This window comes from Ptychodera flava, chromosome 17 (assembly GCF_041260155.1).
Source record: "Ptychodera flava strain L36383 chromosome 17, AS_Pfla_20210202, whole genome shotgun sequence".
NCBI classification, from domain to species: Eukaryota; Metazoa; Hemichordata; class Enteropneusta; family Ptychoderidae; genus Ptychodera; species Ptychodera flava.
This window is the reverse complement of record NC_091944.1, coordinates 27,590,899-27,604,400: the sequence shown is the minus strand read 5'-3', so window position 1 is coordinate 27,604,400 and position 13,502 is coordinate 27,590,899. Positions and strand designations below refer to the sequence as shown.

The 13,502-nt window shown below is 38.6% G+C and overlaps 2 protein-coding genes across 5 annotated transcripts in view; both read right to left on the bottom strand.

Moving 5' to 3' along the window:
• LOC139115940 (monocarboxylate transporter 13-like) overlaps positions 1–1,273 on the bottom strand; it is a 40,295-nt gene extending 39,022 nt beyond the window's left edge. The window contains exon 1 of the mRNA XM_070678380.1: positions 815–1,273. Within this exon, the coding sequence (XP_070534481.1) occupies positions 815–828 (14 nt within the window). The 5' untranslated portion in view covers positions 829–1,273. The remainder of the gene's footprint in view (positions 1–814) is intronic.
• Positions 1,274–1,388: 115 nt separating this feature from the next.
• On the bottom strand, positions 1,389–13,191 carry LOC139115942 (monocarboxylate transporter 3-like). 4 transcript variants are annotated; one of them, XM_070678394.1, is made up of 9 exons: positions 10,224–11,075; positions 9,162–9,379; positions 8,554–8,708; positions 7,840–8,012; positions 7,253–7,438; positions 6,127–6,686; positions 4,452–4,656; positions 3,051–3,215; positions 1,389–2,415 (listed from the first exon to the last, which is right to left on the bottom strand). In XM_070678394.1, the coding sequence occupies exons 4-9, from the start codon at positions 7,997–7,999 to the stop codon at positions 2,207–2,209; spliced, it is 1,485 nt and encodes a 494-aa protein (XP_070534495.1). In that variant the 5' UTR covers positions 8,000–8,012; positions 8,554–8,708; positions 9,162–9,379; positions 10,224–11,075; the 3' UTR covers positions 1,389–2,206. The 4 variants fall into 4 exon arrangements, with proteins under 4 accessions (XP_070534495.1, XP_070534496.1, XP_070534494.1 ...); XM_070678395.1 differs by lacking the exons at positions 9,162–9,379; positions 10,224–11,075 and adding an exon at positions 12,970–13,191; XM_070678393.1 differs by lacking the exon at positions 9,162–9,379 and having other exon boundaries at positions 10,228–11,075.
• Positions 13,192–13,502: the final 311 nt, after the last annotated feature.

Here is a 13,502-nt window from a genome sequence, read left to right as displayed (position 1 = left end):
CGAATACTTCTAATTCTACGTAATATACTGTTCACTTGATGGTGTCGCAAGTGCACATTCAAGTTGTATGACCAAGGTTAAATGTCAGTATCGTGAAATTCTACACTGCAGTAAGTACTCGGACAACAACCGTCACCACATATTCACATATGCAGCTGTTTAACCAACGAAACCGCCCGGATGTAATGTCATATCAGGACACTGCTGAGTCGTGCTCAGCTGCGAGTTCTGCCCTCGAAAGTATTATTTGGTAACGTCAATCTATTATCTGTTTCTTCAAATTCAATAGACGTTTTGAATCCCACACCTGACGGAAGTGTCATCGAGTACCTTTATCTTGTTTTCTACCTCCGTAATCGTACAGAGAAAACCAACAAATAATTGTGATTACCGAGTGCAAGTATTGTGTATAGTGTCGTGCTTCCCACTTTGAATTTTGCTGTATTTAAAAGTAGACAAACAACCGAAAATCGAAAATGGGGAATGTGTAATCATCTCCTATTCAAACTCTGTCATAACCAAATGAGAACACTATTGACGTTTATACACACTCGCATAATTTTTTTTTAATTTCAACAACAGAAATCTTTCAACATAATTAGGTCAACCTCAAAAAGTTGCAGTATACTGAAACTTTGGACGCGAGCGTGGACTTTAAACCTTATCATTTTTCAACGTGCTCATCCCAACACCTGATGCTTTGTTTGTAATGTGCAGGAATGATTCAGTAGCCTCTGGGCAGCCACACTTATGGAGGTCATTCGTAAATTTCAATGTTTCAATAGGTATGTTCGCGGTAAATGCTCTAACGTACCTCGCTGAGGTCATCTGAACAAAGACCTATACAAACGACGTAATGGCCTCAAGTTTCCAGATCCAACAGACTTGGCCTCATGACGTCATGAAGAGTTGCTGCATTTCAAACAGGAGTCATGTGTGATGCACGGTAGGTTGATTGAAGGAACATTAACATGAGTTCAGGAACTGTATGGCCGTCAGGGTTATTGTGACGAAGAATCAAAGCCGTCACGCCTGGGGCCTAACTTTCAAATCATGGACATGTATGTTGTGTGAGATCCGCCATGTCAGAAAATCGCGCACTTATCCATGGCATTCACTTTTCCTCAGGGTTCAATAGTACAGTGAAGAGAAGGGTAGATATGTTAGACACAGATAGAGACACGGGTGTGAACCTCTCGCTGGGAGAGTCTACGTACTTTCCTGTCGAGAGAAGAAAGTGGGACGAATTCGTACTACTTGTTGATGAGGGCGCTTGAACAGAGTAGTGAAAGCTGATTCCTTGACACAGGCGTTGTTTCTCTTCTCAGTCCGGGGTCACTCGTCAGATTTCCACGTTAAGATATGGACATTGTTTTTCAACATCTATTTTTGTAACCCGATTCTGACAGGTAAAACAACTGTCAACATTTATTTAATTCTTGCGAGGTCAAGGGCAAATTTTAGGTCATATGTCATAATTGAAAAGACTCTGAATACATCAAGCAAACACGTTGATAATTAATTAATAGGACTGTGTTTCTATCGATTTAATTTATATGGACATATTTAAAGGAAACGTCTAGCTCCTTATACCCAGCAAGTACAAGACTTTGCACGTTGACAGGGCTGCATTCTAGCCAAACAGTAGGAAGCAGACAAGACAAGAGATTCAAACGAAGTCATGTTTGATTTAAAATGTAAGTCATAAACGTCAACAAGGTTTTTACCTTTTTGAGCTTTGATATCAAAATAACATTTTCATCATTGAAAATTAAGTAAATTCATTCGGTCATCCTGGGCCTCGCACATTTCAATGGGCTTCCAACTCATGTACTATCATACACATTTATATGTGGCATAAACGCCATGGTAAGTGTAAATGCTTCTTGAAATTTCCTGTCATAGAAATCATATCGATAGGTCAGCGTAAGCTGTTAAACACGTTGCGCGAGGGGTACCTCTTCCGCGACCATGTTGTTTCTAACTTTATGAAGTGCCTGTCAGCATCTCTTGTGGATTTATGCAATGAAAGATAAGGTCTCTTTATATAGGCACCCATGTTAATATGTCTCATAGTTGTGTTGTCACCATTATATAGACTTTTTACTATTTTCGAATCTTTAGTTATGTGGTTCGGCAAAATACCGTAGAGACAGTGTAGCTTTTTAATCAAGATTCATCAAGGTAATAGAGGCAACTCATTTTGCTATACAGATGTTGTATATTGTATGATTAGTTTTTCACTTATTGAGGAAGTCACATTGTTTTGTGCTTCGGTGTTTCCCTTATGGCACCAATGTGTGCTACTTCTTTTCACCACTGGCAATGACACAGCTAATACAGACGCCAGCAACAGCCATACACCTGATAGCCAATAAAAGCCATCGTAAACACCTGAAGAATCACGCATCCATCCTATGGGGAAAAGAAACGGTAGATTGTACGAGTAAACAAATCATATTAGATCACCTATAAGCTAATAGCAAAACCATGAATCTATGTATGAATACGTGTATGTAATTGTGTAACAATGTCCGCCTATTATACATGCTTATGTCTGTCTGTCTGTCTGTCTGTCTGTCTGTCTGTCTGTACGACGGCCCGGTATGTATACATGATGGCAGGCAAACAAGTGCTATATTATTTTTGTCTTTTCAAAATGCTTGTACCTACGGTTGAATTAAACGAGGTATTTAAAGTAGATATTGAAAACAAAGGCGGTAATGTTTACTATACTTGTGGTTTCGTTGTGCAACTTAACTCTGAAGCTCCATCGGTTGTAATTTTTCACTTTTTTCGCGGTATGTCTGTAAAATACACTTTAATTGTCCTTCTCCCCGCCAAGAAGGTATTTTGTCCAAATGAAGCGATTTGTGCTTTGAACCGCCAGCTATCCTATTTTAAACCATTTTACCTATTTTTTTCGGATTTTTAAAAAGTATCTATGATTTTTAAATTTCGGTTTTTACCCTATTTCGAGAAGGCCTTCTTTTTAACGAATAAAACTTCATCAATTACAGTTATAGATATAATGTAATCTTAAAGTTTACCTCCCAATGGCCCAATGAAAAGTGAGGCCATTCCTTGAACATGTAGTTGGATAGACAGTGCTTGACCTATCCTCTCGTTTCCAAGGAAATGCTTCAGTACAACTGTTTTGTACACGGCGAATCCTCCAGTACATATACCATAGATGGAGAGTAACACTATTTGAGCTGCATTTGGAACAACGTTTCATACATCACTATTTGATGTTACAGTTTATGTGACGCCATGGAAAGTTGCATTTCCCTTAAGGACGAATATTCATAAGTAATTAGAGTACTATATAATATGCAAGACTTGAAATTACGAAATGGCCAATGAATATGAACATATTGTATACCAAAAATGAAAGAAAGAATGAAGAGGAACAGATAATGTACGAGTCGGGTGAATATGAAAGACCAATCTCAAAAGGTTAAACCCGGAATTCGAATGGAATATGACACAAACGTAGACACATTTCCATACACGATCGTACACATGATTTATTTGTACCGTCATCACCTGATGTCTTGAGCGTACCGAGTCTGTAGAACACATCACGGTTTTTTAGTTCCGGGGTAGAGCCTATAGGTGTTACCGAAGGATTCATCGCGGGCGCGATTGCCAAGGCTGGCAGTGCACCAAATATGCGCTATTGCATGTAAAAACCGTTACCGTTTACATAGTTTTCTAGACACTATCGCCTTATGCTGTCGTGTAAATGTTCAAAAGCTTTGAAGCTGGTCAATTTTACATCTGTTGAAATAAATTTCGCCAGAATTGTAAACACCGCCTAGATAAATAAGATACATAAAGTTGACCATGCGTTTTAGAAAATTCTCAATAATTTTTGAGCTATGGCAAGAATACGATTAAAAATTGTACGAAAAAGTAGACATTTGCCATTTCATAACATAATTTTTTTTTCGCGGCTCACCAAATCCATACCCGGGAAGACGTATTTCAAGTATCACTATGTAAAATTTTAGGGGATTTTGAGGCAGCTGAATCTTTTCAAAACCATGCTGTGCTGATCTTCATATCTATGAGGTCACGCGTTCCATGACTGGCAACCATGCGTTTGCTTCGTTTGGCGCCATTGTTTTGCATCTTCGGGTCAATAAATGCACAAAAACTCATGTTTTCGTGAATTTCACAAATTTTCCTTAGCAACCGTTGCTTAGATACTTGAGTCCTTCGATATCGCTTTAATGTTAAAAAAATCGGTTCATATGCTAAAAAAAGATTTCCTATGGTTTTTGATAAAGAGATGCAATGCACATCACATTGGACATCCAGTTTAATTTACACACATCCTGTTTTTTAATCTATATGTTTTCGTTCAAACAATTGAGTTGGGAAAGTTTTCCATTCATCGATTCTGATTGCATTTATAGAAGGAAAGTGACTCTAACAATACTTACCCGTGAAGGTTCTGGTGTAAGTACTGATAATTAGAGAGCTGGCACATACAAACATGGCGACAGCATACGGTATGCTGGGATTCAAAGATCTTATACTACCGAGAGCGCCGAACGATGGTCGTCCAACTAACTGTGCTAATCCCATGACGGCCGGTATATATGCGCCTATATTGTCTGATATACCAAAGTCACGAGCACGTCTTACCTGCAGAAAAGTGCGATATTGTTATCGGTCGGTGATGGATCCCATTTTGTACCGTCGGCGACATAATGCGATCTTGTAGATTTTCAGCAGTGCACCAAATATGCGCTATTGCACGTACAAACAAGTACTGGCGATCTCTTGATAAACATAGTATAGTAGAAACAACGTTTTGATGCAATAAATTAATGAAATGCATAAAATGCATTATATAGATAAATGATTTTGATATAAAATGTATCTCACTCTTGTGAACGTTAAAACGTTGTATTCACATCACGTACAGTGTACAGTCCTGTATATACAGTGCTGGGACAGGCAGAAATGTAAGGTCCTGTCACATCACTTTGTCCATAGCACTGTATGCAGCCATGCCATGAGAGCACTGGATACAGACCTGTACATCAGCCCCTGTCACAGCAATGGAACCTCTTTCCAACACAGACCTGTATCACAGGGTTTAATCAGGGTCTGTACAGGGCCCGTCGCAGCACCACCCATTTTACTGTATAGATATTTAACTTTTCCATTATTTTTGAGGGGGTCACTCAAAATTTCTGTAGCAGAGAGGGGGTTACTCAAACACGTCATGGTTGGCAGGGGTTACTCGAAAATTTGGAGTTTCTAAAGCAATTTATCCGACCCCCAGGCCGTAAATAATGACTGCTCCCTTATTTCCGTCTGAAGATTCACAGTGGATGTTTACATGGTCAACAATAACATTGATTCATGATAAGTAATAAGTAAGAATTAAATAGAATTTATTGTTACGTGCTATATATTGTGTCGACTATAAATTTAAACATCCAGTTTATTTGGTCACACAGTGGTGCGCACAGTTCACATACGCAGTCGCTTTGTCAGGTATTGGCAGGAATAGATTTTCTGTTAATTTGACAAAAAGTTGGACATAGATGTCAATTTGTCTACACAACATTTTGCGTTTACCATGATACAAGTAACAACCCAATGTGTTAAAACGAGGGTCATATTGTGCCATCATTGTCGTTGCAATAGCAACTGTACTGCTCAACTTCCAATCGCAAACTGAAAACCTTTCGGTCTAAAAACTTGCAATTTTTGCATCTTGTTAATGACACAGAAGGTGTTCTTGTGTATGTAAATGCAGTCGTCTGCAAGTTTAGTCCCAGCATTCTAAGCGTGTGTCCTTGTGCATATGCACTACTGTACTCTTTTTCTATTTATGGCGTATTTATAACGATATCTTGCATCAGTGACGAGGTAGAGAATAATGCTTACGGGTTTATCGCAGCGATATATTTTGTTAGTGGCGAGTTTACAAATAATACATTGTATGGTTTATATTTGTTTCTATGCAAGCTCTCAAAAATCATGGCGGTGTCCATATCCGGTTACTCGCAAAGTGTATTGAACCTGCGCGTGCGTAGTCAGTTAGCAGCTGGCGCGACTATTAATCATACAGTTATACCCGTTTATCCGTTTAATACTTACTAGATGCACTGTAGTTGAAATGGTTCCAAAGACTTGTCCAAGGCTAATGATGCACAATATTATGTACACAGGCTCCTTAAACAATGTGAAGTCGTATATGGTTAATAAATACGACTTCAAACGTCGCGAACGTGTCCTGCTCGGTTTCTGAGGTACAGTTTTACTCTCCACTTTAATCATAAAAGCTGATTCTGCAGATTCGTCACCAATAAGTTTTAAGTCTTTGTCTTCAATGCCATGAATTGTGTTTACGCATCCACTCTCTGTCTCTGATGTCTTAACGATCTTATCAGATGACTCGTATATTTGTGATGGCTGACTCGTTTTCAAAGGTCTCATAAGAGCCCCTGCCAGGCACAAATGCGAAGTGAAAGCTGACATTATTAGTAGCATTCCTCTCCAGCCATACCAATCTACCATCAATTGAGTCACGATTGATAAGACAAACTGACCAGCACCAGACCCCGCCATAGCCAGTCCAATAGCGATGGGGAATCGCTTCTTGAAATATATGCTGACGATTTCAAAACAGGACACATAAGCTAAGCCCATCCCTACTCCTGTATGTAAATAAGAATATTTGTAGAAGGGTCAGTGTCCTGTGGCAATGAATTGCTGCGAAGTGATAACGTACGTGTCAGAGCAATGAGGTGTAGTAAGACCAAAGTTGACAGAATTTACTGACAGATTCGTTGATTTTACCCTTTGACGCATTTAAACCAATCAGTGAATTCGCTCAAGTCACGTGTCAGTGGAATAGTAGTTTTCAGTGAGACTGTTAACCTAGCAGTGAATAAGTTTCGATTGACAACTATGGGGCGCTTCATTTTCAATATATGTAACATACATGCTTGAAGCAGTCACATTTTTATCGGTTTAAAATCCTTCAGTGTTCCAAGAAAAGGTAACAACTTGTCATGATGAGCCTTTCACAACTTTCATTCTTGTCATAGACATAAATTTAAATACATATTCTCAAAACAGTATTTTACGTATTATTTGGCATCTGGTACAAAAATAGATTCTTTCAGAGGTATACAGTCCACGGACGACGAGGTGTATTGTCAGAACAAGGACAAAAAAGCTGTATAACCTTTGGGATATGCCGATTTATGAGCTATCTTACCTGATAAAACTCCAAAAGTGAAGTACAGTTGGTATACATTTGTTGTGAATCCACTGGTAAGGATTCCTACCGATGCTAAAACGCCTGCAGCCATTACGGTTTTTCTGTGTCCAAATCTTTTAGCCAAAGCCACGCCATAACTTGTGGAAAATGTTAATACTAAGGTAAAGATTCCACCGATCCATGCTGCCGGTGGGGAAAAAAAATGACAAAATATTGATGTACAAAATGCAATTTAAAATCCAAAGGATATCTGATATCTAAGTAGACTGTATAATAGCCGTGTCTGTTCAAAATGACGTTCAATAGAAACTTGATAGATGAGGTGATATCCCCCTATGCAAGGTGACACCATCACATGCGTGTAATGAAGTCTACATGAATTTCAACAGCCTTGGAAAATCTTCAGTTGATGCTGAAATTTCTATTTCTATACTCTGATGGGAGATTCAAAGGCAATATCAATGCTCAAGGAAATTTTCATTATTTCGTCATTTGAGGGTAATGTGGCGACAAACATATTCAAATAGCCACAATAACAGAGACATCGAATCAATGTGTAGCCCTTTTCTGTACCCTAAGCTTACCTGTGACAGCCTTTGATTCTCCAAACGCATCCAAAAACGCAACGTACAGTACCGAAAAGGAATGTACATTTCCTGTACTTATGAAGAATCCCACGAAAGACGCAAAGACAATCACCCATCCCCATCCACCGTCTGGAGGTTCTCCTTTGGCTTCTTCCATTTTCTTTGAAAACCTGTGTGGGTGAAATAATTTTTCCCAAAATACTAGCATGAATATCACGATCGCTTAATTCGGCAAAACTAGAAGATTCTTTTAGCTTATATTTCTTAGAAAACGAGAATATAGGTCGAAAATGTTTATCCTACCTTCCAACTTGTCTAAAGGAAATGGCACAAGTGAAAATGTGGTACCAACAGTAAGAATGTGACAAGCTGGGAGTAAGCTCATATTGATAACAAGGGTAACGAGAACGGTCGATACGGATTGGGTTTCTCAGGAAACTGCAACCCTTGGCCCCAATCAATATTTTTTCATTAGTGTAAAGTGCAACATTTGTGCTGTACTTGATTATTGTTGTACTGTATGGGGTAATACCTCGCAGACAAATCTACAACGACTTTACAAAGTTCGAAAAAAGAGCTGGTAGGGTTATATTGAGGATAAATGCCACAGTTTCTTCCCGCCCTTTTCTTTCAAGTCGCCATTGGTTACCTATTTTCGAATTGATTATTTTGTTGCAGTTCAGACATTTAAAATACTAAATGGTTTTGCACCTGATTTTTACAGAAGTTTTCCTATGTTTCTGAGATGTATCATTTCAATATTTGAAGTTCTAGCATTGCTGATCTGTATGTTCCAACTTGTAAGACAGCAACTGGGCAGACATCATTTTTATGCCGTTCTTGAAATGGAATAAATAGTCGTTCATCTGTAAGAAAAGTTCAAAACGCAGTTACGCAGATTTTACATGCTAAGGCTAAGAATGAAGGTCATTCACTCGATAGGGTTAAGTTTCATAAGTTTATGTTCACTTTCGTATTTTCGGATTTTTTGTTCATATCTATCTATCTGTCTATCTATCAATCAATCAATCTATCTATCTATCTATCTATCTATCAATCAATCTATCTATCTATCTATCTATCTATCTATCTATCTATCTATATCTATCTATCTATATATATTATATATATATATATATATATATATATATATATATATATATATATATATATATATATATACTTTTATTCTTTGAGGGCTCTGATGTGAATTGCAATATTTTTCACTCAGACTACCCTCTTGAAATAAGTGAGATGATAACAGCAATAAAAGCTATTTCCGAAATTTACACGCATATATTTTTAAATACTTGCGTTACCCCTTTGTTTCACTGCCGTACTATTTTCTTCTCAGTCTGCAAAAATAATTATGTCACGATGACTGTTGTTGGCTAAATATGCCGCCGTGACATTACAATGGACTACTGTTGAAGCGGAAAAGTACGTGCATGGCATGAAAGTACTCTCGATAACGTGGAAAGCTGGGGCTGTCGGGTCTAGTCATGCGAATACCAACCTCCGGCTTAATTGTACACTACTGAAATGATGAAAAATGAAGCCATGCAAACAACTTCAACGTTCGATGTTTCGTCATCTAATTTCCGAGCTTGCCACTGTACAGATGTGCTGATCACCTGATCTTTTCAGGTGGCTGTGCTCATTAATATGCAGTCAAAATTCTGACTGAAACAGTAGCCCATGGCCTGCCCCTGTTTTCGTTGGCAGCGCAGCCAGCGGTAGAAATGGGTCAGGGAACCAGATTAACAGCTGAGTTCAACCAACGAAACCGCCCGGATGTCATGTCATATCAGGACACCGATGAGTCATGCTTAGCCATGAGCCCTGCCTTTGAAAGTTTAATTTGATAACATCAATCTATTGCCTGTTTCTTAAAAATTAATAGACATTTTGAATCCCACACTCAACGGAAGTTTCATTCCGGTACCTTTGTTTTGTTTACTACCTCTGTAATCGTGAGTAGAAAACCACACAACAATAGTTACAATTACCGAGTGAAAGTATGGTGGCTAGTGTCGTGCTACCAACATTGAATTTTACTGCATTCAAAAGGACACAAACAACCGAAAATTAATAATGACAGATGTGTCATGTGTAATCATCGCATATTCAAACTATGTTATGACGAAATCGGAACACCTTTGACGTTTTGAACAGTCGGATATGTTGATTAAAGGACCATGCACATGAGTTCATGAGCTGTTGTGTAGAGATCCGTCATGCCAGAAAATCGCGCAATTATTCAAGGTCATCACCTTTCACCCATACCTTTCGCATATACATTTGTTGGTTCAACCTCAGAAAACTAATTTAGATCAACCATATCACGTTGCGACTTTGGACGCGAAAGTGAAACTTGAAACTTACCGTGTTTTAGGGGGCGCTAATCCTTCAACCTGGTGCTTTGTTTGTATTGTACATGAGTGGTTCGGTTGCATCTTGGCAGCTAAACCTATATTGAGGTCATACGGAAATGTCAATGTTCTATTGACAATGCTCGCGGTATGCTCTTAGGTACTGTACGTATCTCGCTGAGGTCATGTAAACAAACCAATACAAATAACACAATGGTCTCCAGTTTCCAGATCCAGGCGTTATAACGTCAAGATAAGAGTTGCTGCATTTCAAATGGGAGTCACATGTGATGTACGGTATGTTGATTAAAGGACCATGCACATGAGTTCATGAGCTGTTGTGTAAGATCCGTCATGCCAGAAAATCGCGCAATTATTCAAGGTCATCACCTTTCACCCCTGTTCAATTATACATACTGTAGACACAGATAGAGACACGGGTGTGAACTTCTCGCTGGGAGAGTGTACCTACTGTCCTGTCAAGATAAGAAAGTGGGACGAACTACTTGTTGATAAGGGCGCTTGAACAGAGTAGAGGTGGCTGATTTCTTGACACAAGCATTGTTTCTCTTCTCAGTTCTGGGTCACTCGTCAGATTTCCAGGTTAAGATTTGGACAACGTTTTTCAACATGTATTATTTGTTACCCGATTCTGACATGTAAAACAACTGTTAATATTTATTTAATTCTTGAAAGGTCAAGGGCAAATTTAAGGTCATATGTCATAATCGAAAAGACTCTGAATTTATGACTCCAACACGTTTAAATTGATCAATAGGATTGTGTTTCTATCGATTTTATTTATAACGATATCTTTACAGGAAACGTAAAGTTCCTTATACTCTGCAAGTACAAGACTTTGCACGATGACAGGGCTGTAGACAAGACAGCAGATTCGAAGGAAGTCATGTTTTATGATTTTAAATAGAAGTCATGAGCGTAGAAAAGGTTTCTACCTTTTTTAACTTTGAAAGCAAAGTAGCATTTTCATCATTGAAAATCTATGAGTAACTTCATTCGCCCATCCTGGGCTTCAGTGCGCTTCCAATCCATATACTGTCTTACGCACTTGTATGTGGCATAAATGCCATATTGAGTATAAATGCTGCTAGGAATTTTAACCCCGCCACAGAAATCATGTTGATAGATCAGCGTAAACTGTAAATACGTCCGCGCGAGATCGTGATCTAGAACTGCCAAAGGTAATCTCACAAGACAACCTGTTGAGACGTAGGCTCGTTAACGTGATTGTATTTTACTTAATGTAACTTTGATCCTTACTTCTTCCGGTAATTTTCAGTCATGTGATCCAAATCGTTTGAATTTGTAACAACTCATCATGCGCAACTTATTAATTTTTAATTCAAATATGTGTGGTTTGGTTGGAGAAAATGTCAGTTCACACAAACCCTATATGTAACATGGTAAGATAGGTTGAATGCAGTAGTCTGAACGCAATACGATTGGCGTTTAGGATGATTTTAAACGATTCCAATATTAAATTGCCGTTTTCAGTATACGGGCTTTAAAATGCTGTCACAACTTTCCTGATATACCCCTGGCCAGCTATTATATATCTGATTTTGGTTTTTGCATGTGCGTAATATATATGTGACTCAGTACTAGTGTTGCCAGACGGCATCTTTTTCTACACCCTCCACTGACTATTAAATAAATTGATCGTTTCTTCGATATTGTATTGGCTTTGACGATTTGAGAATTAGAGATCTATTTCCTTAAACTCGAAAGAAAATCAGAACAAAGGTAACATATACTGGTGAACATTTGGTCAATACGTAATATGTTGTCTCTGTTGTGGACAATTATTTTGTATCTCGTATGTCAGCAACATAAGCCTCAGTACACAAGGTAGTAAGCATGTTAATTTCCCGTTATGAAAGGTGCTAAAACATCTACTTACTATTATTGCCTTTACAGTTTTTGGACTAATCATGCCACACATTCTTGGATTGACGAGCCAAACTGCCAAAAAAGTGTCGGTATTTGTCCATACAATGATATAAAAAAACCAAACCGATCAACGAATCGACGTAATACATTTATTTTCCAACAAAAATGCGACTTGGGACACAGCTTATACTTCCGGCACACTCGAACAACATAACAGAAGTTGACAAGAGTAACAGAACGAATTAAATGAATGGAAGGCAAACGACGAATGAAACGTGAACGCCAAAGTTCAATTTCATATTGCTCGATCGCAGGTGTAATTGTACACTGTTTACATGACGATGTCGCCAATGAACATAACAAAGGTGAGTTACATGTCAGTGACATGTGATTTTATGCTGGAATAACGACTCGAACAACAATTGTGTCAATAGGTCACCACGCATATACACAGGCATATGCAGTTATGTTCCAACAACGACTTCGCCCGGATTTTGTATCATGAAGGGACATTTTCGACCTCTTAATCGTACGTAAAGAATTACCCGATAATCGGACAATTACCGAATGCAAGATTAGTAATGTGGATAGTGTCATGCTCCCTACATTGAATTTGCTGAATTTGAAAGTACACAAACGACCGATTTTTAATTACGGGGAATGCATAACCATCTCATATTCAAGCTCTGTCTTAACCAGGTGGGTACATTTTGACGTTTATACACATACGCACACCAGCATATATTTGTTGGCTCAAACAAAGAAAATCAACATATTAGAGATCAACCATATCACATTGTAGTACACCGGAACTTTGGACGCGAAGGTAGACCTTGAACCTTACCGTGTATCAACGGGCACTTATCCCAAAACCTGGTGCTTTGCTTGTAATGAACAGGAGTGGCTCAGTGGCATCTGGGCAGCTAAACCGATTGAACTCATCCGTAACTTTCAATGTCTCAATCGGTACGTCCTCGGTAAATGCTCTTGCGTACCTGAGGTCATCAAAACAAAGACCTATACAAAAGACGTAACGCCATATGGCCTCTAGTTTCCTGATCCAACAGGCTTGACCTTATGACGTCATGATAGGCGTTGCTGTATTTCAAACAGGAGTCACCTGTGATGTATAGTATGTTGACCATGGACATAGGTTCAGGAGCTGTATTGCCGTAACAGTTTAATTGTAACGAAGTCTCGTTAAAGTGACCTCCCCCTTCACAAAATTAGTCACGCACGTGACTTGAACACGTATGTTGTGTAGATCCACCATGTCAGAAAATAGCGCAATAATCCAAGGCTTTCACCTTTCAATAAGATTAAATAATACAGTAAAGAGAATGGTATGTACTTTAGTCACTGATTGCGAACCTCTCA